The sequence below is a fragment of the Crotalus tigris genome, unplaced genomic scaffold (assembly GCF_016545835.1).
Source record: "Crotalus tigris isolate CLP2741 ecotype Arizona unplaced genomic scaffold, ASM1654583v1 scf7180000018306.2785112, whole genome shotgun sequence".
Classification (NCBI taxonomy): Eukaryota; Metazoa; Chordata; class Lepidosauria; order Squamata; family Viperidae; genus Crotalus; species Crotalus tigris.
Window position 1 is genome coordinate 1,961,877 of NW_024096934.1, and position 25,007 is coordinate 1,986,883.

Sequence of the window (25,007 nt, forward strand, 5' to 3'; positions counted from 1 at the left end):
TAATTCTAAATCTCTCACATCCCTCTAAATGTGGCAAGTTTTAATGAGGTCAAGAAAATATGGACCATATTTTTAGTTCTCATAGACCAGTGGTAGCGAACCTATGGCACGGGTGCCAGAGGCGGCACTCAGAGCCCTCTTTGTGGGCACACACATCATCTCCCCAGCCCCGCCTCCTCCCATGGCCCTCTCCTCACCAGCAGCCCCCCCGGAGGAGAGTCACCCCTGGGCACGGCCCATGCGAAGCAGCGCAGCCAAGGACATGGTAGCCGGGCAGCGGGGAGAAGACTGCCCTTGTGCCCTGTTGCATGCAGATGATGCTGCAGGGCATGGGCACAGGGCATGGCCACCATGGCGCTGCTGGGCTGGCTGGTGATCTGTGGTGGGCAGTGGAGGTGGTGGGTGGCCCAGTGGGCAGGGCAGAGCGGGGACGGGGGTGGGGGTGGTTTTGGGGCACTCGGTCTCTAAAAGCTTTGCCATCACTGTCATAGACCCAGACGATATGCACATTTTAGAATTAGTCACATGTAAAAGATGAGTATTGATCTGTGGAATTCATCTTTCCAGGATGTTTCTCAGACATTAACCTGGAATTAAGGAGAAACCTCTTAACAGTGAGGATAATTAACCAGTGGAACAGCTTACTTTCAAAAGTTGCGGGTGTCCCATCACTGGAGATTTTTAAGAAGAGACTGGACAGCCACTTGTCTGAAATGTATAGGGTCTCCTGATTGAGCAGGGGGGTTTGACTAGAACAGCCCCCCCCAGTCCACGGACCGGCACCGGGCCATGGCATGCCAGCAACCGGGCCGCCCAAACAAGCGAAGCCCCATCTGCGGGATTCAGGCAGCACACAAAACCATGCCCCCTCTGGTCCGGAGAAAAATATTTCTCCATAGAACCAGTCCCTGGTGCCCAAAGGTTTTGGGGCCTATGGACTAGAACACCTCCAAGATCCCTTCCAGCTCTATTCTGATTGATTGATTGATTGACATTCGTATAGCTCAACCTCTGAACTGCAAATAAAAAGCAAACCAAAATTGACCGAAGGAAACAGTGCTGGAGGGCAGGGTGTCCTTTTGGTGATTTTGTTCTAAAAACAGTGTAAGTTACAGTGCTACAAATGTGAATAGTTTGAAGTTTGCGCTATTCAAGAAATAGTTTGCTTTTTATACTTCAAACAAAAATCTCCCCCGGTAGACACTAAAAACAACCGATTTCTATTGACTGAATATTCAGAATTTTAAGGCTATTCAAGAGCTCACCCCAACCTTAAATCTCTTCTGTTATGACAGTGGTTCTCAACCTGTGGGTCAGGACCCCATTTGGGGTCGAACGACCATTTCACGGGGGTCGCCAAGCAACGCAGTCCGCCATTTTTCCCCCCCTTTTCCTTAGCTGTGCTACTCCCTTTTGTTCTATTGGCTTTTGAAAGCCAATAGAATAGACTCTCTTGAATAGAGTCTAATTCTATTGGCTTTCAAAAGCCAATAGGAATTGTCCAGGCTGTCTCTGCCCTGCTGAGCCCGCCAAAAGTCCCATTCTGCAAACGGTGCAGCACCAGTTGAGTAGTCCTCGACTTACGACCGGTTGAGTAGTCCTCAACGTACGACCGGTTGGGGGTCGCGGCATTAAAAAGATTGAGCTCTGTGTTATGAGCTCTGGTTTCTTATGTTATCTATATCTCCTTGAATTATGCAGATATTATTCCTTCTTTTGGTTCCCCACCCTTTTTATTGTCTCTCTTCTAGCAAGACTTGAAGTTAGGATAATAAAAACCGGCAGCAAAATTATCATGTATTGGACTCTTTACTGATCGATTTATTTGTTCGAGAGTGGTGAACTAAACAACTTTTGGGAAAGAACGATAGGAACCCCTTTCTCAGTCACTTACGCTTTCGAAAAGCATTTTTGAAGCCAATCTCACAGACAGAGGAACAGTTTTCTGACAGCGTCCCATGATAGAGAATAAGTTCATTCTTTGTCCCTTCTGGATTTCTTTTCTCCATCCAGCTTTTTTTCCAGCAATAAGAAACCCACAAATATCGGTTTTGGATCCTCTCTACCTATATGGAAAAAGCAAGAATCTTGGTGAGTCATTTTATTTTATTGAGCCCTGTGTGTCTGAGGAAAGAAGGGAGGGAGGAGAGGAAAGGAAGGGAGGGAGGAAGGAAGGAAGGAAGGAAGGAAGGAAGGAAGGAAGGAAGGAAGGAAGGAAGGAAGGAAATAAGGAAGGAGAGGAAAGGAAGGGGAGAGAGAGAGAGAGAGAGAGAAAGAATATGAACAGAAACTTGAGTCACAGGTTTATTTTTCACACATCTTAAATTGTAGATTGAGAAAAGTATAATAAGAGTTTTGTGGAGTTTTGTTACTTTTTGCTACCCGCATCTAGATATGTAAGGGATCACTTTATCATGAAATGAACTATATCAAATCTCAACTTTTAAAAGAAAGTTTGGCACTATTGTAATATGTGACTGGGCTCTCTTGCTTAAATAATTTAAAATTAGCTATTTTTCTTTTTCCCTGCTTTGTGCTTATTCTATGCTTCTTATCTATTATAGTCTGAATTTTATCATCTGATTTAGAGAACGGAATGCCTTAAAAAAAAAACTACAGGCTGGCTGGGGATTTCTGGGAATTGAAGTCCAGAAATAATAAAGTTGCTAAGGTTGGAAAAGACTGATCTACATTAATTTATCTTAATAGCAAGGTCTCCAATTGATCACAACTTACTTTGACAACATTGTAGTTCCCAGCTGTCTTGTTGAAATTCTTCACAACATCCTGATATTCCTTTGAATGTGCCTGCAGTTCCACTTTCTTAACTAATCCATCCATGGCTTCCCAGTAGGGAGCAATATTCTTGTCTGCAACAAATAAATTGAATGAACAAATGAATAAATGAACTACGGTTCTCTTCTGATACACTGTATAGGTAGGAAGAACATTTTTGACCATGGAAAGTCGTCTGCCTTGACAAATTCATCCAGTAAATCATGTAGACAACCTAGGCTTTTGCAATCAATCTATTTATTTCACTTAGAGAAGAATGATTTAAATCCTCATATACTTAAGTATTCTACAGTAAATCTTAAATTGTGATGCTCAGGATGAAATAGGATGAGTGTCCAAGGCAGAATCGAGTGTTGTGTGAGAGAGACCACCAAGTAGGACTGCTGCTATTATTGTGGTCTAGGATGGTCCAATATGCTGCAGATCCCATCAGCCAAAGATGGGCTTTCTCCGCAGTGGCCCCTGATCTATGGAATATCCTCCCATTGGAAATTAAAATGGTCCCAACCCTGTTAGCCTTTTGTAATGCCCCAAAAAACTGGTTAGAATAGAATAATAACTTTATTGTGACTTTGAATGTACACTAATCAGCATACGTTAAAATGAAATTTTGTTGCATACAGCTCTGAAAGGGTCACCACCTCCGACATGCACTACATAAATATGACAAAAATAAATACAGAATTATGCATATACCCACATATATTACATGACACAGAGAAACAATAGTCTAGTTCGGGTTATATATACATGTGCATGGAGAGAAAAACAAATCTTGCGACTTTACTAGATGGATGGCATAAGGAAGAAAGCTATTGCAGAATCAGGTAGTGCTGCTATAAATACTTCAAAACCTCCTCCCAGAGGGGAGCAACAGAAACAGACTGTAAAGTGGGTGTGTGGGGTCTCTAACAAGGCTTTGAGCTCTAAGCACATATAAGCACTTATAAGCAGCACCCTGAATACCAGGAAGCAAGGTTCCTATGATCTTCTTGGCTGTCCTTACCAATCTCTGTATGGACTTTGTGTCTGAGGCACCAAACCAGACAGTGATGCAGTTTGTTAAAATGCTTTCAATCGTGCCTCTGTAAAAAGTGGCCAGGACAGAAGGAAAAAAATGTGGTTCCTCATCCGATGCAGGAAATGCATATGCTGGTTTGAAGTGCTGAATGAGTTAAGGACCCCGTTTCCTGGCTGCATGGCTAACTGGTCAAGTATCTCAGCTGCTGTGTATATTTATTTTGGATGTTTCTATTGTTTTTTATTATTTTAAAATGTTTTCAGTATTTTAATTGTATCTTTTTTGAACTGTAAACTGCCTAGAGTCATTGACCAAGGGGATAGCTGTAGAAATTGAATAAATAAATGAAACGTGGAGAGAACATTGGGGATTTAAAAGTGCTGGGGAGTGGACCTCTTGAGTGATAAGCAGGAAATGAATAACAGAGTTGGAAGGGACCTTGGAGGTCTTCTAGTCCACCCCCGTTCAAGCAGGAAACCCTATATCATTTCAGACAAAGAGCTGTCCAATCTCTTCTTAAAAACCTCCAGTGATGGAGCACCCACAACTTCTGAAGGTAAGCTGTTCCACTGGTTAATTGTTCTGCAGGAAATTTCTCCTTAGTTCTGGATTGGTTCTCTCCCTGATTAATTTCCAGCCACTGCTTCTTGTCCTGTCTTCAGGTGCTTTGGAGAATAGCTTGACTCCCTCTTCTTTGTGGCAATCCCTGAGGTATTGGAACACTGCTATTATGTCACCCCTAGTCCTTCTTTTCATGACATGGTAGGACTCAATGGTTGGGTTTCTACAGAAAAAGAAAGACCAGAATTTATAGCTGGTACTTGATTTTATGTCAGTGGTCTCTTTTCAGGGCAGGGAAAGCTGAGTCCCATAATCGCCAGCCTTCACCAGCTATTTTGGACTAGGGAGCCATTATAACCGTGGCTCATGTCTTCATCTTCACACAGTTGGGCCACTACGACATGCTATATGTGAGGCTGCCCTTGAAGATGGCTTTGAATCTATTATAATTGACTCAAAATAAGAGATTTGTCAGTCTAACACCTCTGTTTTAGTCTCTGCATTGGATGCCAGAGAGCTTCTCTGTCTAGGGAAAACTGAACAATTGCACAAGTAGTCTTAGACTTACAATCATTCGTTTAGTGACTGTTCAAAGTTACAACAGCATTGAAAAAAGTGACTGATGACCCATCCTCGCACTTACGACTGCCGCAGCATCTCCAGGGTCACACGATCAAAATTCTGACACTTCCGACAACTAGCATGTACTTATAACTGTTGCACTGTCCCAGAATCATGAAATTACCTTCCTAGCCAGCTGCCGACAAGCAAAGTCAATGGGAGGAAGCCAGATTTGCATATGACTGCATGATTTTCTTCACAACCACAATGATTTGCTTAACAACTGTGGCAAAAAGTTGTAAAATGGGGCAAAACCCGCTTAGGAATGGAAATTTAGGGCTCGGGATCCAATCTGAGTCGGTCCCTGGGACCACAGGCTTATTCTTATAAGCTGGAGCCCATCCTCTCTCTCTGGAATATGTGCGTTTTGGGCTCAATTGCGATCGTAAGTCAAGAAACTACCTGTATATCTATCATTAAAAAAAAGAAAAGACTTTGGGCTTATTCTGTGCATTAATAAAAAGATGATTAGGGGACTGGAGGCTAAAGCATATAAGCAAAGGATGCTGGAATTGGGTATGTCTAGTTTAATGAAGAGAAGGACGAGGGGGGACATGATAGCAGTGTTCCAATATCTCAGAGGCTGCCCCCAAAAAGAGGGAGTCAAACTATTCTCCAAGGCACCTGAAGGCAGGACAAAAAGCAGTGGATGGAAACTAATCAAGGAGAGAAGCAACCTAGAACTAAGGAGAAACTTCCTGACAGTTGGAACAATTAACCAGTGGAACAACGTGCCTCCAGAAGTGGTGAATGCTCCAACACTGGAAGTTTTTTAAGAAGAAACTGGACAGCCATTTGTCTGAAAATGTTATAGGGTTTCCTGCCTGAGCAGGGGGTTGGACTAGATGACCTCCAAGGTCCCTTCCAACTTCTTCTTCTTCTTCTTCTTCTTCTTCTTCTTATTATTATTATTATTATTATTATTATTATTATTATTATTATTATTATTATTATTATTATCGAGCATCGCACAGTCAGCCAGATGTTCAGACTGGATTTGGCATTTTGTCTACCTATCGAGTCCTTACCCAGGACTGGGATAGGCAGATGTGGATGTTTGATGGTATTACAGATATCGTCGCAGGATGGAAGCAGTTCCTAGTAAGGCCGCCTTTTGCAATTGACTAATAGCGAATTTGTCAATGCCAATGGTGTTCAAGTGGTGCTCCAGTTGTTTTGGGATTGCACCCAAGGAGCCTATCACTATTGGTACTACCCTTGCTTGCTTTTGCCACAGTCTTTCTATTTCTATTTGTAGGTCTTTGTATTTTGTTATCTTCTCCAGTTCTTTCTCTTCTATTCTGCTATCTCCAGGCACTGCCACGTCCACTATCCAGACTTTTTTGTCTTTCTTATCGACAATTGTTAAGTCTGGGGTGTTATGTTGCAGGTGCTTGTCTGTTTGAATTCTGAAGTCCCAGAGCAGTTTAATTTTATCATTTTCTATGACTTTCTCTATTTTATGATCCCACCAGTTTTTGCTTACAGGCAATGGAGGAAATACCATAAAGGCAATCAACACATGGGCAATCCCAGTCATTAGGTACACAGCTGGAATAGTGGACTGGACTCAAGCAGAACTAAAAGCAATGGATAGGCAGACCAGAAAAATAATGACAATGAATCATGCCCTTCATCCACGCAGTGACATTGATAGACTTTATCTACCAAGGCAAATAGGTGGGCGTGGAATGCTACAAGTACATCAGATGGTTGAAGAAGAAAAAATGGCTTTGGAAGAATATCTGAAGAACAATGATGAAGATGCACTGAAATTAGTATATCAGGAAGGCTTACTAACTACTGGAGAGACCAAACTGGCCTACAAGAAAGACCAAATGAAGAACAGAATAGAGGCATGGGAAGACAAAGCACTACATGGCCAATACATGAAAAAAATAGCTGGGAAAGCAGATAAATAAAACCTGGCAATGGCTAAGAGCAGGAAAATTGAAGAAAGAGACCGAGGGACTAATTCTGGCTGCACAAGACCAAGCCTTAAGGACAAATGCATACAAAGTCAAAATTGAGAAGACAGCAACAGACAGTAAGTGCCGCCTATGCAAAGAAGCTGAAGAAACAGTGGACCACTTGGTAAGCTGTTGCAAGAAGATTGCACAGACTGACTACAAGCAGCGGCATGACAAAGTAGCAACAATGGTGCATTGGAAGATCTGCAAAAAATATCATTTGCCTGTAAGCAAAAACTGGTGGGATCATAAAATAGAGAAAGTCATAGAAAATGATAAAATTAAACTGCTCTGGGACTTCAGAATTCAAACAGACAAGCACCTGCAACATAACACCCCAGACTTAACAATTGTCGATAAGAAAGACAAAAAAGTCTGGATAGTGGACGTGGCAGTGATTATTATTATTATTATTATTATTATTATTATTATTATTATTATTATATTATTATTATTATTATTATTATTATTATTATTATGGATCATCGCACAGTCAGCCAGATGTTCAGACTGGATTTGGCATTTTGTCTACCTATCGAGTCCTTACCCACCTGAGATAGGCAGATGTGGATGTTTGATGGTATTACAGGTATCGTCGCAGGATGGAAGCAGTTCCTAATAAGGGCGCCTTTTGCAATTGAGTAATGGCAAATTTGTCAATGCCAATGGTGTTCAAGTGGTGCTCCAGTTGTTTTGGAATTGCACCCAAGGAGCCTATTACTATTGGTACTACCCTTGCTTGCTTTTGCCACAGTCTTTCTATTTCTATTTGTAGGTCTTTGTATTTTGTTATCTTCTCCAGTTCTTTCTCTTCTATTCTGCTATCTCCAGGCACTGCCACGTCCACTATCCAGACTTTTTTGTCTTTCTTATCGACAATTGTTAAGTCTGGGGTGTTATGTTGCAGGTGCTTGTCTGTTTGAATTCTGAAGTCCCAGAGCAGTTTAATTTTATCATTTTCTATGACTTTCTCTATTTTATGATCCCACCAGTTTTTGCTTACAGGCAAATGATATTTTTTGCAGATCTTCCAATGCACCATTGTTGCTACTTTGTCATGCCGCTGCTTGTAATCAGTCTGTGCAATCTTCTTGCAACAGCTTACCAAGTGGTCCACTGTTTCTTCAGCTTCTTTGCATAGGCGGCACTTACTGTCTGTTGCTGTCTTCTCAATTTTGACTTTGTATGCATTTGTCCTTAAGGCTTGGTCTTGTGCAGCCAGAATTAGTCCCTCGGTCTCTTTCTTCAATTTTCCTGCTCTTAGCCATTGCCAGGTTTTATTATTATCTGCTTTCCCAGCTATTTTTTTCATGTATTGGCCATGTAGTGCTTTGTCTTCCCATGTCTCTATTCTGTTCTTCATTTGATCTTTCTTGTAGGCAAGTTTGGTCTCTCCAGTAGTTAGTAAACCTTCCTGATATACTAATTTCAGTGCATCTTCATCATTGTTCTTCAGATATTCTTCCAAAGCCATTTTTTCTTCTTCAACCATCTGATGTACTTGTAGCATTCCACGCCCACCTATTTGCCTTGGTAGATAAAGTCTATCAATGTCACTGCGTGGATGAAGGGCATGATTCATTGTCATTATTTTTCTGGTCTGCCTATCCATTGCTTTTAGTTCTACTTGAGTCCAGTCCACTATTCCAGCTGTGTACCTAATGACTGGGATTGCCCAGGTGTTGATTGCCTTTATGGTATTTCCTCCATTGAGTTTGGACTTTAAGATCTTCTTCACTCTCTTGATGTATTCACCTCTAATCTTTTTCTTGACTTCAGTGTGCTTGATGTTGTCAGCTTGAAGGATACCCAAGTATTTGTAGTACTCTTCCTCATCCAGACTCTTAATGTTATTTTCGTGGGGCATCTTGATTCCTTCAGTTTTCATTATTTTTCCTTGTTTGATAGTAAGTGTGGCACATTTGTCCAAGCCAAACTCCATTACAATATCTTGGCTATATATACGGACAGTGTTGAGCAGCGATTCTATTTCAGATGATGTTTTTCCATACAGCTTCAGATCATCCATGTAAAGGAGGTGGGATAGTCTGGCAGATGTTTTTGATGTTTGATAGCCATGTCCTGAGTTATTCAGTATTGTTGACAGAGGAAACAGTGCAATAACAAATAGTAATGGTGATAATGAATCTCCTTGAAATATTCCTCTCTTGATATTAACCTCTCCCAGCTTCTCACCATTGATCTGCAACTGTGTCTTCCATTGTGCCATCGATCTTTGCACAAATTTTCTGATGTTTCTACTGATTCCTGTTATTTCTAGGCACTTTATTATCCAATCATGTGGTAGAGAGTCAAATGCCTTTTTGTAGTCAATCCATGCCATATTCAGGTTGGTCTTCCTTCTCTTGCAGTTTTCCAAGATCATTTTGTCTATTAGGAGTTGATCTTTTGTTCCTCTGCTATTGGGGCGGTTTCCTTTCTGCTCAGGTGGAAAGAGATTGTTTTCAACTAGATGCTGTTGTACTGCATCAGCTACCACACCAGTTAGTAATTTGAAAGTTGTTGGTAAGCAGGTAATTGGCCTGTAGTTACCTGGTGTTGCCCTTTTGCTGGATTTTTCATTATTAGGTAGGTTTTCCCAGTTGTTAGCCACTTTTCAATTTCTCCTCCTTGTAGTATATTGTTGAACTGCTTGGCAATGAGTGGGTGTATAACAGTTAGATGTTTCAACCAAAACCCATGCAGTTCATCTTCACCTGGTGCTGACCAATTTTTGATTTTCTTTGCTCTTTTTTCTACCATTTTTGTTGTTATTACTAGTTCTTTCATTTCAACTTCTGTTTTATTTGCATCCACCTCTTTTAACCAAGCCGCATCCTTGTTGTATTTCTTTGGGTTATCCCATATCTGCTTCCAGAACTGCACTGTTTCTTCCTTGTCAGGTACTGACTGATTCCTTGCAGTTTCTCCATTGATGGATTGGTAGAAACGTTTCTGATTGGATTGAAATTGGAGGTTCTGCCTATAGTTTGCAATTCGAGCTTCATATCTACTGATTTTCCTGGCTATAGCTGTTATTTGTTGCTTTATTATTTCCAGTGCTTCCTTGATCTTCCTTGTTTCTAAGTGGTATTTCTTGATTAGGTATTCTTTGGTCTTCTTGTTCTTCAGCTTCTTTTCTTTCATCTGTTCTAGCTTGCTTGCATGTGATCTTAATTTGCTGATCTTATTTTCTAGTCTAACCTTCCATTTTTCTGGTGCACTGTTTGTTTGTTTTTCTTCTTGTTGATTTTGCATCCCAGGTATTCTGTTATAACTGCAGCTGTGCTGTACATTAGTTGGTTTGTTTCTTGCAGTGAATTGGTGCTTATACTTTCTATTGCAGTATTTGCATCTTTTAATGCTTGTGCTAGCTGTTTCTTTGGAACAAGCTTCAATGCAGGCAGCCTTATTCTGTTGTTTTTGTGCTGTTCTAGATGCTCAGTTATTCTTTGTTTCAATTCTTTTATTTCTTTAGTTAGAGGGTTTTGTTCTTCCTGAGGAAGAGGTGCCTGGTTTCCAAATGAGAACAGTTGTATATCTCTGCTGGATTCCTTCACTGCCAACTCCCCCTGGTTTGCCTCTACATTCTGAATTACTTCTGGTAAGGCTTTGATTTCTTTGCCCTGGGTAAACCTTTGCAGTTTGTCCAATTCTGTTTCTGTGAATACTTTATTTCGTATTATAAATCGGCGTTGATCTGCTAGTCTCTGTTCTGTTATTTCTGATTCTGGATGTTGTTCTTTCCAGAACTGGTGCATTCGTTTTAGATATCCTCTTCTTGTTGGACTTGATCTGTAGTAACAGATCATTATTTCTTTGTTTTCCATCACTGTGTATCTGCGACGGGTAAACACCTTTTCTTCCAGTAGTTCTGCAGCTGCTGGCCCTGGTTGCTCAGCCAACAGTCCTGAGTCCTGTAACCCATTTTTCACCAGATATCCAGGAACTCCAATATCTAGTGCGGACCTTGTTAACCCGGGCGACGTCCGAGCCGGTATGGCATTCTGAAATTTACGTCTCACCATATTTTTTATGGGAGAGACACTCTTTGTCTGACTCCTCTGATGAGACCTGTCCAGTATGGTTGAACCTCTGGTATAGCTCTCATCTTCCTCAGAGTACACAAGCCCCACAACCACGTCAAGGTAGTGCCTCACTGGCACTATTTATTTTATTATTATTATTAATAATAATAATAATAATAATAATTATTATTATTATTATTATTATTATTATATTATTATTATTATATTATTATAATTATAATAAATAATATTTATTATTATTATTATTATTATTATTATTATTATTATTATTATTATTATGTAGACATGAACATTGCTCTTCAGGATACCAAAAGCAGAGCTGTCTGGGCAGTTTTTAAAGACTACAATTGAAACTCTTAATATATAATCATGACTCTGAACTTGGCTAAGCAATGCAGCTTGATATAGCTTATGTTGGGATAGGATTATGAAAGGAAACCTTGTTTTAGATCCAAAATCTATTATACTTATGTCATTGGGATCGGCCATAAAAGATTAATGGAAAGAAACTGTTCACTTTTTTTACCTTTTTCATAGCTTGGGATAGTTTGTTTGCGAATTTCCCATGATAAAAAGGTTAAATACCAACATATATCAATTATGTGACAGTGCTGACTTTACTCTGAACCTCTGCCCAGCATTCAGTTGCAACATCAGAACAATAGCATGAAGAAAGTCACCTTGACTTCTAAGCCTGTTGCTTGCTCAGAATCAAGGCTGAACTCAACAATATACAGTAATTAGTCTTTCAAACTGAACAAGTGCAAAGTGTCTTTAATAGGAGAGCTCCTCGGCTACAAATTCTATTATCCAGCCTTGTATTATATTATACATATATATATATATATATATATATATATATATATATATATATATCTGTGTGTCATATGTCATATTATATATAGATTATAATATGGATAAGTGTTTCACAACCTTGGCAACTTTAACATGGGGATGGGAGAACATCAACTCCCAGAATTCCCCAGCCAGCCATTTTTGCTGAGGAATTCTGGGAGTTGAAATCCACCCATCTTAAAGTTGCCAAGGTTGAAAAATATTGTATGTATTGTACTATATTGTATTTCTGTTCTGTTCTGTTCTGTTCTAGTCTAGTCTAGTCTAGTCTAGTCTATTCTCATATTGTATTATTTCTTTTTCAGAGAAACATTTTGAATACCATATAGCTATCCCTGGGAGGATTTAAAAGTACACTCACTTCCTTTGTAAACCCACTTTTTAAGCTTTACTCTAAAATCAAACTGGTTTCCACATATATACAATATTAAAAAATAAAGCTGGTTATGAATATTTGCTGACTGAGGCCTTTGCCCTCAGATCCGCTTGGCCATATCCTCAAAGCAACTGTATAACCCTTTTGAAAATATCCATAATTTTTATTTTGCTAAGCAAAGTTATTAATGCAGACCACACTTTTTTTTTTTTTTTATTGAAATTTTTCAAAAGTTTTACAAGTAAGAATCCACCCCCCCCCTCCCCAACCACCCCACCCCCCCCCCGACTTCCCAGAACTGAATATAGGATTATTTAACAAATATTTTAAAAATAACATTTGCAACTTATAAAATAATTAATAATAATAATAAAAATCACAGTAATAATATATATAATAATAATATACATAACATGAACTTTAAAATGAATAATATATACTAAAAAAAAAATAAAAAAAGAAGAGAGAGAGAGAAAGAAGAAAGAAGAAAGTAGACGAAGAATAAAGCATATATATATAAAAAAAAAAAGGGAAAAAAATATATGAATAATAATACGTAAAAAATGTATATATATAAAAAAGAAAAAGAAGAAAGAAAGAAAGAAAAAACAATCATTACAAATTATAAAAAGGCTAAATAATATTTTTCCATATCCAAATTTTGTTGTATAAAATTTATCCATTTTTCCCATACCGCAAAAAATTTTTCTTGAGATTGCTCCTTTAAGAAAGCCGAAATCTTTGCCATTTCTGCCAAATACGAAACTTTATGAAACCATTCTTGTAAAGTAGGCAAAGATTCCTTCTTCCAATATTGTCCTATTAACAACCTAGCGGCTGTAATCAAATTTAACATCAATATAACCTCCTTAGCATCACAGTCAATAACAATACCTAGTAAAAATAATTGCGGAGTAAATTTTACCCTCCTTTTAAAAATTCTTTGAATATTCCACCATATCTTAATCCAAAAAGCTTTTATATGCTTACACGTCCACCAAATATGGTAATAGGTAGCATCCAAATATCCACATCTCCAGCATTTCGGCTGTAGATTAGGGTACATAATGGACATTTTCTTTGGGTCAAGGTGCCATCTATAAAACATCTTATAAAAATTCTCTCTTAAATTTTGCGCTTGTGTGAATTTAACATTTCTTATCCAAATAAGTTCCCAAGTATCCATTGAAATCGTTTCACCAATATTCTGTGCCCATTTAATCATACAATCTTTAACTAGTTCAAGTTCTGAATCTAATTCCACTAAAACCCCATAAACTCTCTTAATATGGGTTGGCCTTTGATCTCTTACTTGTTTTAAAAAAATTTCATCTTCTCTAAGCCAGCCCATTTTACAATCCATCTTCCATCTATCCACTATTTGTCTATATTGGAACCATGAATAAGTTAAGTTTTCATGTGTTAATTCTTCCAAAGATTTTAACTGCCAGTCTTGGCCATCCCATCTTAATAACTGTACGTAAGAGACCTTGTCCATATTTACCCCTTTCCTTATACCTTCTATGGCATGCCGAGGTATAGCCCATAATGGTATTTTAAAGTCACTTTTATAATACTTTCTCCACACTCTTAGCAAAGAGTTTCTTATAATATGAGACTTAAAAACCCAATCCACTTTTTTATTAAATATTAAATAGGCATGCCATCCAAAAAGTAGGTCCCAGCCTTCCAAATGAAGTATTTCTGTATTTGTTAAATTCACCCAGTCGCTAATCAATGTCAATACTACAGCATCATAATACAATTTCATATTTGGTACCTTGAGTCCACCTCTCTCACGAAAATCTTGCATTATTTTAAGTTTCACCCTTGGTTTTTTCCCTGCCCAAACAAATTTATTAATACCTTTTTGCCATTCATCTAAATTACGTTCGTTCTTTAAGATAGGTAACATTTGAAACAAAAAAATAAACTTTGGCAGGACATTCATTTTAATAACTGCAATTCTGCCCATAAGGGATAACTGTAAATTATTCCAGTTTTTTAAATCCTTCTGTACCTCCATCCACAGCTTTTCATAATTATTTTTATACAATTTTACATTAGAAGCAGATAATGTAACCCCCAAATATTTTACCTTATCAACAATTTCAAAGTCTGTTAAGTTAACTAGAGCCTGTTTATCACCATTAGTCATGTTTTTAGCTAATATTTTGGTCTTATTATTATTAATTTTAAAGCCAGAAACACGTCCATATTGTTGAATCAATTGTAATAATTTCACCACCGAAGAAACAGGTTGAGACAAAGTAACAACCAAGTCATCTGCAAAGGCTCTTAATTTATATTCTTTTTTATTAATTTCTATTCCTTTTATTTCTTGAGACTCCCGAATTTTAATCAACAAAATTTCCAGTGTTAAAACAAACAATAACGGAGACAACGGGCATCCCTGTCTTGTTCCTTTTTCTATTACAAAAGCCTCTGACAAACCCCCATTTACAATAATTTGAGCAGTCTGTTTTTGATATATATTGGATAATACTTGTAATATATTTTGTCCAAAATTCATCTCCTTGATTAAACACAGCATAAACTGCCAATTCACTTGGTCAAAGGCTTTTTCAGCATCCAAAAATATCAGGCCTGCAGAGACTTGGTTATTCTTTTCTAAATACTCTAATAAATTAATAATTTGTCTAACGTTATTCTTCATATACCTTCCAGTTATAAAACCCGATTGATCCCTATGTATAAACTGCTGCAAGATCCCCATAAGCCTGTTAGCTAAAATTTTTGCAAAAATTTTATAATCCACATTTAAAAGAGATATAGGCCTATAATTTTTAGGCAAAGTAAGATCTTGACTATCTTTTGGAATCAATGATATAAATGCATTACGCCAGGATGGAGGGATCTCTAACCCCTGTAATAAATTATTAAACAGTTCACACAACGGTTGAATCATCTCTTCTACTAAAGCTTTATAATAAATAGATGTCAACCCATCCGTACCCGGCGCTTTGCCCAATTTCAATTGTTTAATAGCTGTAACAATTTCTTCCTTAGTAATTAAACCGTTAATCTTTTTTTCCTGATCTTCTGTTAATTTAGGAAAGTTAACTTTGCCTAAATAATTATTTATATCTGTAATTTGAATATTAGTACCCTTATATAATTTTTGATAGTATTCTAAAAAAGATTTCTTAATCAATTCTTTCTGATAAACCAATTTACCATTATAATTTATTTTATCTATATTCCTCTGTTTCTGTTTTTTTCTTAACTGATAAGCCAACCATCTCCCTGGTTTATTAGCATTACAAAATGTATTTTGTTTCATAAATAGCAAATTAGTTGCAGCTTGATCAGCCATCAGCATGTTAAATTGTGTTTTTAACAATTTTAAAGCTCCTTTAACCTTTTCATCTAAGGGATTTAAAATTAAAAGTTTCTCTTTTAATTTAATCTCCTCTTCCAAGTCTTTCCGTTTCTGAGTCTGTTTCTGTCTATGCAAATTATTCATTTTTATCAAAATACCACGCATGAAAGCTTTACTTGCATCCCAGACCATTGACATTGATGTTCCCTTGTTCATATTTAAAGTAAAATATTCCTTTAAACATTCCTTTAATTTATGAACATTTTTTTCTTGTTTAAATAAATTCTCATTCACCCTCCAGGATCTCCTATCTTCTTTCTCTACAAACAGTTCCATCCAAACTGGACTATGATCGGACAATGTCCTAGGAAAAATTTTTACATTCTTCACCCTGTTGTATAAATCTGTTGTGATCAAAAAGAAATCAATTCTTGAGAAAGATTGGTGTCTATCTGAGAAAAACGTAAAATCCTTTTCTTCTTGATTACGTTCACGCCAATAGTCTCTCAATTCCCAATCTTCTTTCATATCAAAAAAGGCTTTAGGTAATTTAGCCTGTTTAAAAAAGGTAGAAGAGCCTTTTTTGTCCATTTGTATATCTAAGACACCATTCCAGTCTCCCATTAAAATCACAGATCTATAGTCCAACAAAGTTATTTTCTGATGTAGTAACCTATAAAATTGCTCCTGTTGCTGGTTTGGTGCATACAACCCCACAATAAGAATTTTCTTGCCATATAAACCAAGTTCAAGCATAACATATCTTCCGTAAGGATCTGATTCTAACAAGGTAGCAGATAAATTCTGTTTAACATAGATTACCACACCCCCTTTCTTCCCAGGGGCGGGAGATACAAAATGAGATCCCAAGCGAGGATTATTTAAATATTTTTGATCTTTAGCTGTAATATGAGTTTCTTGCAAGCAAATAATATCATTGTTATGTTGTTTCAAATAGTGGTAAATTTTTTTTCTCTTTTGAGGAATGTTTAATCCATTAACATTCCAGGACAGGAGCTTTGCCATCTCCCTTGGCCTTCAGCCTGGAGAAGATCCGCTCAAATTCTGCTGCTGATGAATATGTAGCAGAGCTTTTGGGTCTTGCTCCTCCCACCGGCACTGAAGCAATTTGCTGAGTAGATTCTTCAATTTCTTTTTCTTTTTCTTTTTTCTGTTGTTCTTTTTCTTTACGTTTATGTGCTGCACGGGTCATTCTCTGTTCTTTAACCTCTGGTTGAGACATCCATACCACCTGTCCAGCAGTCATCATCCCTGTACCTTCAGATTTCTGTTCCATCTCTTTGTCACTCAAGACTTTATGCATCATGGGCAAAGGAGAGCCTGCTCCCAGGACCGTTTTATAAAATTCCTTAGCTTTAGCAACTGTATTAAGTCTATAACGTGTCCCCGCATGGCTCAAAACAATGCCCATCGGAATCTCCCATCTAAATGGCATTTGTCTTGCTTTAAGTTCATTTACCAAAAAAGCAAAATCTTTTCTGCTTCTTAAAATTTTAGGTGGAATTTCCTTTAAAATAATAATATCTTGGGCAGCAATCTGAAATCTTTTATTATAAAAAGTTTGTAGAATCTGATTTCGCAAAGACTTCTTAGCAAAATATATCACCACATCTCTAGGCAAATTCCTCTGTTTTGCAATCCAAGAATTAACTCTATAAATTCTTTCCACATCCCCACGTAACTCTTCTTTATCAATATTCAAAATAACAGCCAAGTCATTAATCACCATTTCCATCAAATCTTGAGTTTTATCTTCTTTCAGACCCCTTATTCTCAAAGCATATTCCATCTGTCTATACTGGAACATAAGAATATCATCTTGTGAAGTCTCCACTTTTTTCTCCATATCTTGAAATTTATAATCCAAAAGTTCAACTGTTTCTTCAATTTCCTCTACTCTGGAGTCCAGCTTCACAACCACTGAGGCCATTCCAGATAGAGCTAGAAGTATATCATCCCTCAAAATAGCATTATTCTGTTCTAAAAGCTCCTTCATCTCTTTCTTCATTTCCTCCTTAGTTTCAGATTTATTCTGGTCCAAAAGTTGTTTCATTTCCTCCCTAAACTGTGAAACAGCACTTACCATTATTTCTTTAATGTCTTGTGCTGATGTGCCAGATGGGGGAGGTGAAGGTGGAGTGGATTTAGGTTGCTGCACTGAGGGTATTATTTTAAGTTGTTGTTGCACAGTAGAAGTAGCAGGAGAAGAAGTTACTTTAGAAGCTGCAGTAGCTGGTTGTCGTTTTGAAGCCATTTTAATTTATCTTCCTTTCTTCTTAAAAATACCGATAAAAATAAGTAATCCAAAAAAAAAATTAAAAATAAGATAAAATAGAATAAAATAAGATCAATCTAAAAGTCACCAAGAATAAAAAAATAGAAAAGTAAAAAAAAAGCAGTATTAAACAACAATTCAGCCGATCCGTCTTTTAAAGGAAAAAACTTTCAAAACGCCATTTTACTTTCACTCTCACTTTTCCGCCCAAAAAAAAAAGAGAAAGCTCAAAAAAATAAAAAAAAATCAGCACATACTAAATAAACTAAATAAACTAAAAAAAAATAAAATAAAGCTAAACTATAGATAAAATCCTTTAAACAGTTCTGTCCGGTTTAAGATTACTCACGGTTTCTTTAAGTACGGAGATGGTAGCGGCGTCTCGCTTTGTTTCCGAAGAAACAAAGACAGCTGAGAGGCGGAGAAGGCAATGAACTCCGAGGGAACCCTCTTTCTACCCCCCTAAAAATAAAAATCCAGGGAGAGTTAAGAGGTTCTACCTCTATTCATGCGATCTCTACCCCTTCCCTTCGCCCGGGAAGGGGATTGCGAGCCGCGGGCCAGCTGGTAAACGCTGTGCTCCGCGGATCTGACACCTTCTCAGGAGGACGGCTACAAAGTAGCCGCCATCTCCACCGCTTTAACCACCGGAAGTCCGCAGACCACACTTTTAAAAGGGATGTCAAACCTTTCACTGAATACTGCTGAAATCTTACACATGTTTTCCCTAGCAGAAAAAAACTTAGATCGGATAAACAAGTGGGTGGAATATGGTGAGTCAGAATTACCTGACAATGCTGTTTATTTATTAGCAATGTTATGGTAAAAAAAATATCTGTTGATTTAGTAAACCTTCCTGATATACTAATTTCAGTGCATCTTCATCATTGTTCTTCAGATATTCTTCCAAAGCCATTTTTTCTTCTTCAACCATCTGATGTACTTGTAGCATTCCACGCCCACCTATTTGCCTTGGTAGATAAAGTCTATCAATGTCACTGCGTGGATGAAGGGCATGATTCATTGTCATTATTTTTCTGGTCTGCCTATCCATTGCTTTTAGTTCTGCTTGAGTCCAGTCCACTATTCCAGCTGTGTACCTAATGACTGGGATTGCCCAGGTGTTGATTGCCTTTATGGTATTTCCTCCATTGAGTTTGGACTTTAAGATCTTCTTCACTCTCTTGATGTATTCACTTCTAATCTTTTTCTTGACTTCAGTGTGCTTGATGTTGTGAGCTTGAAGGATACCCAAGTATTTGTAGTACTCTTCCTCATCCAGACTCTTAATGTTATTTTCGTGGGGCATCTTGATTCCTTCAGTTTTCATATTTTTCCTTGTTTGATAGTAAGTGTGGCACATTTGTCCAAGCCAAACTCCATTACAATATCTTGGCTATATATACGGACAGTGTTGAGCAGCGATTCTATTTCAGATGATGTTTTTCCATACAGCTTCAGATCATCCATGTAAAGGAGGTGGGATAGTCTGGCAGATGTTTTTGATGTTTGATAGCCATGTCCTGAGTTATTCAGTATTGTTGACAGAGGAAACAGTGCAATAACAAATAGTAATGGTGATAATGAATCTCCTTGAAATATTCCTCTCTTGATATTAACCTCTCCCAGCCTCTCACCATTGATCTGCAACTGTGTCTTCCATTGTGCCATCGATCTTTGCACAAATTTTCTGATGTTTCTACTGACTCCTGTTATTTCTAGGCACTTTATTATCCAATCATGTGGTAGAGAGTCAAATGCCTTTTTGTAGTCAATCCATGCCATATTCAGGTTGGTCTTCCTTCTCTTGCAGTTTTCCAAGATCATTTTGTCTATTAGGAGTTGATCTTTTGTTCCTCTGCTATTGGGGCGGTTTCCTTTCTGCTCAGGTGGAAAGAGATTGTTTTCAACTAGATGCTGTTGTACTGCATCAGCTACCACACCAGTTAGTAATTTGAAAGTTGTTGGTAAGCAGGTAATTGGCCTGTAGTTACCTGGTGTTGCCCCTTTTGCTGGATTTTTCATTATTAGGTAGGTTTTCCCAGTTGTTAGCCACTTTTCAATTTCTCCTCCTTGTAGTATATTGTTGAACTGCTTGGCAATGAGTGGGTGTATAACAGTTAGATGTTTCAACCAAAACCCATGCAGTTCATCTTCACCTGGTGCTGACCAATTTTTGATTTTCTTTGCTCTTTTTTCTACCATTTTTGTTGTTATTACTAGTTCTTTCATTTCAACTTCTGTTTTATTTGCATCCACCTCTTTTAACCAAGCCGCATCCTTGTTGTATTTCTTTGGGTTATCCCATATCTGCTTCCAGAACTGCACTGTTTCTTCCTTGTCAGGTACTGACTGATTCCTTGCAGTTTCTCCATTGATGGATTGGTAGAAACGTTTCTGATTGGATTGAAATTGGAGGTTCTCCCTATAGTTTGCAATTCGAGCTTCATATCTACTGATTTTCCTGGCTATAGCTGTTATTTGTTGCTTTATTATTTCCAGTGCTTCCTTGATCTTCCTTGTTTCTAAGTGGTATTTCTTGATTAGGTATTCTTTGGTCTTCTTGTTCTTCAGCTTCTTTTCTTTCATCTGTTCTAGCTTGCTTGCATGTGATCTTAACTTGCTGATCTTATTTTCTAGTCTAACCTTCCATTTTTCTGGTGCACTGTTTGTTTGTTTTTCTTCTTTGTTGATTTTGCATCCCAGGTATTCAGTTATAACTGCAGCTGTGCTGTACATTAGTTGGTTTGTTTCTTGCAGTGAATTGGTGCTTATACTTGCTATTGCAGTATTTGCATCTTTTAATGCTTGTGCTAGCTGTTTCTTTGGAACAAGCTTCAATGCAGGCAGCCTTATTCTGGTGTTTTTGTGCTGTTCTAGATGCTCAATTATTCTTTGTTTCAATTCTTTTATTTCTTTAGTTAGAGGGTTTTGTTCTTCCTGAGGAAGAGGTGCCTGGTTTCCAAATGAGAGCAGTTGTATATCTCTACTGGATTCTTTCACTGCCAACTCCTCCTGGTTTGCCTCTACATTCTGAATTACTTCTTGTAAGGCTTTGATTTCTTTGCCCTGGGTAAACCTTTGCAGTTCGTCCAATTCTGTTTCTGTGAATACTTTATTTCGTATTATAAATCGGCGTTGATCTGCTAGTCTCTGTTTTGTTATTTCTGATTATGGATGTTGTTCTTTCCAGAACTGGTGCATTCGTTTTAGATATCCTCTTCTTGTTGGACTTGATCTGTAGTAACAGATCATTATTTCTTTGTTTTCCATCACTGTGTATCTGCGACGGGTAAACACCTTTTCTTACAGTAGTTCTGCAGCTGCTGGCCCTGGTTGCTCAGCCAACAGTCCTGAGTCCTGTAACCCATTTTTCACCCGATATCCAGGAACTCCAATATCTAGTGCGGACCTTGTTAACCCGGGCGACGTCCGAGCCGGTATGGCATTCTGCAATTTACGTCTCACCATATTTTTTATGGGAGAGACACTCTTTGTCTGACTCCTCTGATGAGACCTGTCCAGTATGGTTGAACCTCTGGTATAGCTCTCATCTTCCTCAGAGTACACAAGCCCCACAACCACGTCAAGGTAGTGCCTCACTGGCACTATTTATTTTATTATTATTATTATATTATTATAATTATATTATTATAATTATAATAAATAATATTTATTATTATTATTATTATTATTATTATTATGTAGACATGAACATTGCTCTTCAGGATACCAAAAGCAGAGCTGTCTGGGCAGTTTTTAAAGACTACAATTGAAACTCTTAATATATAATCATGACTCTGAACTTGGCTAAGCAATGCAGCTTGATATAGCTTATGTTGGGATAGGATTATGAAAGGAAACCTTGTTTTAGATCCAAAATCTATTATACTTATGTCATTGGGATCGGCCATAAAAGATTAATGGAAAGAAACTGTTCACTTTTTTTATCTTTTTCATAGCTTGGGATAGTTTGTTTGCGAATTTCCCATGATAAAAAGGTTAAATACCAACATATATCAATTATGTGACAGTGCTGACTTTACTCTGAACCTCTGCCCAGCATTCAGTTGCAACATCAGAACAATAGCATGAAGAAAGTCACCTTGACTTCTAAGCCTGTTGCTTGCTCAGAATCAAGGCTGAACTCAACAATATACAGTAATTAGTCTTTCAAACTGAACAAGTGCAAAGTGTCTTTAATAGGAGAGCTCCTCGGCTACAAATTCTATTATCCAGCCTTGTATTATATTATACATATATATATATATATATATATATATATATATATATATATATATCTGTGTGTCATATGTCATATTATATATAGATTATAATATGGATAAGTGTTTCACAACCTTGGCAACTTTAACATGGGGATGGGAGAACATCAACTCCCAGAATTCCCCAGCCAGCCATTTTTGCTGAGGAATTCTGGGAGTTGAAATCCACCCATCTTAAAGTTGCCAAGGTTGAAAAATATTGTATGTATTGTACTATATTGTATTTCTGTTCTGTTCTGTTCTGTTCTAGTCTAGTCTAGTCTAGTCTAGTCTATTCTCATATTGTATTATTTCTTTTTCAGAGAAACATTTTGAATACCATATAGCTATCCCTGGGAGGATTTAAAAGTACACTCACTTCCTTTGTAAACCCACTTTTTAAGCTTTACTCTAAAATCAAACTGGTTTCCACATATATACAATATTAAAAAATAAAGCTGGTTATGAATATTTGCTGACTGAGGCCTTTGCCCTCAGATCCGCTTGGCCATATCCTCAAAGCAACTGTATAACCCTTTTGAAAATATCCATAATTTTTATTTTGCTAAGCAAAGTTATTAATGCAGACCACACTTTTAAAAGGGATGTCAAACCTTTCACTGAATACTGCTGAAATCTTACACATGTTTTCCCTAGCAGAAAAAAACTTAGATCGGATAAACAAGTGGGTGGAATATGGTGAGTCAGAATTACCTGACAATGCTGTTTATTTATTAGCAATGTTATGGTAAAAAAAATATCTGTTGATTTCTCTAGGCTAAAATACAAGTAAAATAGATTCTCTGTCAAAGAAAGCAACCCACTAAAGCAGGGGTGTCAAACCGCATCAGCATTGCGGTTGCCCTTTGGGGGGCGGGGGGGCGGCCTACTGGGTGGGCATGGATGGAGTGGGTGTGGCTTACTGAGTGGGCATGGCCACCTCTACATCATTCGTGTCAAGGGTGCCTGTTGGGGCCTGGGCAGGAGTGGGACAGATCTGAGGGTCTCTGGCAAAAGGGAGTGGGACCGGGGCAAGCGCCAAGGCACAGTCCATTTCTTCATTCCTCACAAAGGGTGACGCCTCCCCAGCATGCACCCAGGGGGCGGGACCGACGCAGCAGGAGCTGGTTCCTCGCTGTTTCCAGAAGGCCTTGTGGAGCTAAGACTGAATGCGTTTCAGCCTAGATGGCCACCACAAAATTGTACATTGGCTCCCTCCCAGGCCAGGGCCAAGGCAGCGGGGGCCGTTCCCTCACTGTTTCCAGGATGGCTTCGCGGGCCACATGAAACCACTTCGCGGGCCGCATCCGGCCCCTGGGCCTTGTGTTTGACATGTCTGCACTAAAGAATGGAGTAAGAAAAAGAAGTGAAAATGGGGATGATATAAGAAATGTAGATACCGCTTCCATAGAAAATCTAATAAAAAGGGTGATACAGAAAGGGTGAATAGAAAATATCTACAGAACCCTCACATTCTAGAAACAAACTGTTTTAACTCCTTCCCTCAGGATGCCATTATAGGGCATTGCATGCCAAAATAACTAGACATAAAAACAGTTTTTTCCCCTGTGTCATCATTCTGCTAAACACCTAATTCCCACATCACTGTCTTATGCCTAATGATATTTACCCATGTAATAGGACTGTATTCTCATCTTTCCTATTACATGGGTAAATATCATTAGGCATATCATTGGTATCTTATGATTTATCATTTTGTTGTTTGTGTCTTATGATTTATGATTGTATTTTGTGATGTATGATCTATGACTTATCACTTTGTTGATTGTATTTACACTGAAAGTTTATGCACTGGAGAGAAATTCCTTGTGTGTCCAATCATACTTGGCCGATAAAGAATATTCTATTCTGTTCTTCTAATCTAATCTAGTCTAGTCTAGTCTAGTCTATTATTTTACTATATTCTATTCTATTCTGTCCTGTCCTATCCTACCCTACCCTATCCTATTCTAGTAATCTAGTCTAGTCTAGTCTAGTCTAATCTAATCTAATCTAATCTAGTCTAGTCTAGTCTAGTCTAGTCTAGTCTAGTCTAGTCTAGTCTAGTCTAAAAAGAGAGTTTTTAATAAAGTAAGGCACATTCTTCCTACCCCATAAGCAGATCTCTCTCCTTATCCTGATTTTTTTCTTGCTTGGCATGAAAGCTTCACCTGTCAGAAAGTTGATTGCCAGTTTTTGTCCATCCCATGGCACTAGTGCCTCTGTTTTCTTCTCACTATATGCCTGCTCCAGATAGCGATTGGTTAGCATGTCAAAAGTAGACCATCCGGCATCAGACCTATGATGCCAACGGATAGTCTCATACAGAAGCTTGGAATCTGTGTGTTCAGCTTGAGCTTTTTCGATCTTTGCCACAAGAACTTCCTCTAACTTGGTGTAAATCTTCCCAGAAACATTTTCAACATCTTCTTGAGAACCACAAAGCCAAACCACCTTTTCTGTTAGGCGATGGAAGACAACTGGATACTGAGGTGAGACAGCTTCGCAAAGGGCTTTAAGGCTGTCATTACTGAAGGTTGATAGCTCGGCACTACAGATGGTTTTTTTGTGGAATTTAGCAATGAAATCTGACAAATGCTGCTTGAGTGAAGTCACTTCGCTTCTGATGCCCACTACATGGATCACAGCCCTGTGGTCCTCAGCTAAGTCCTGGAAGGGAGGGGAAAAAAGAACACTTTTTTGGAAGAAAATCAACATCAAATGGGTTAGAAATGTGGATGTCAGTTTTAATATGCATTGCATTTGTGTCAGAAGCACCAAGGCACTTCCAGGTTTTCAGGATTAACCAGTGACATCACTATTGCCTGGGGAATACCTAGTAAGAGGGCTCCTTTCA

The 25,007-nt window shown here is 38.1% G+C and overlaps 1 protein-coding gene across 3 annotated transcripts in view; it reads right to left on the reverse strand.

The window, feature by feature from the left end:
• Positions 1 to 25,007, reverse strand: part of LOC120311009 — a 50,765-nt gene that overhangs the window by 1,609 nt on the left and 24,149 nt on the right. For all 3 annotated transcript variants that reach the window (XM_039350092.1, XM_039350091.1, XM_039350093.1), the window contains 3 exons: positions 24,262 to 24,820; positions 2,737 to 2,870; positions 1,895 to 2,066 (listed from right to left, as the gene is read on the reverse strand). In XM_039350092.1, the coding sequence (XP_039206026.1) occupies positions 1,895 to 2,066; positions 2,737 to 2,870; positions 24,262 to 24,820 (865 nt within the window). The remainder of the gene's footprint in view (positions 1 to 1,894; positions 2,067 to 2,736; positions 2,871 to 24,261; positions 24,821 to 25,007) is intronic.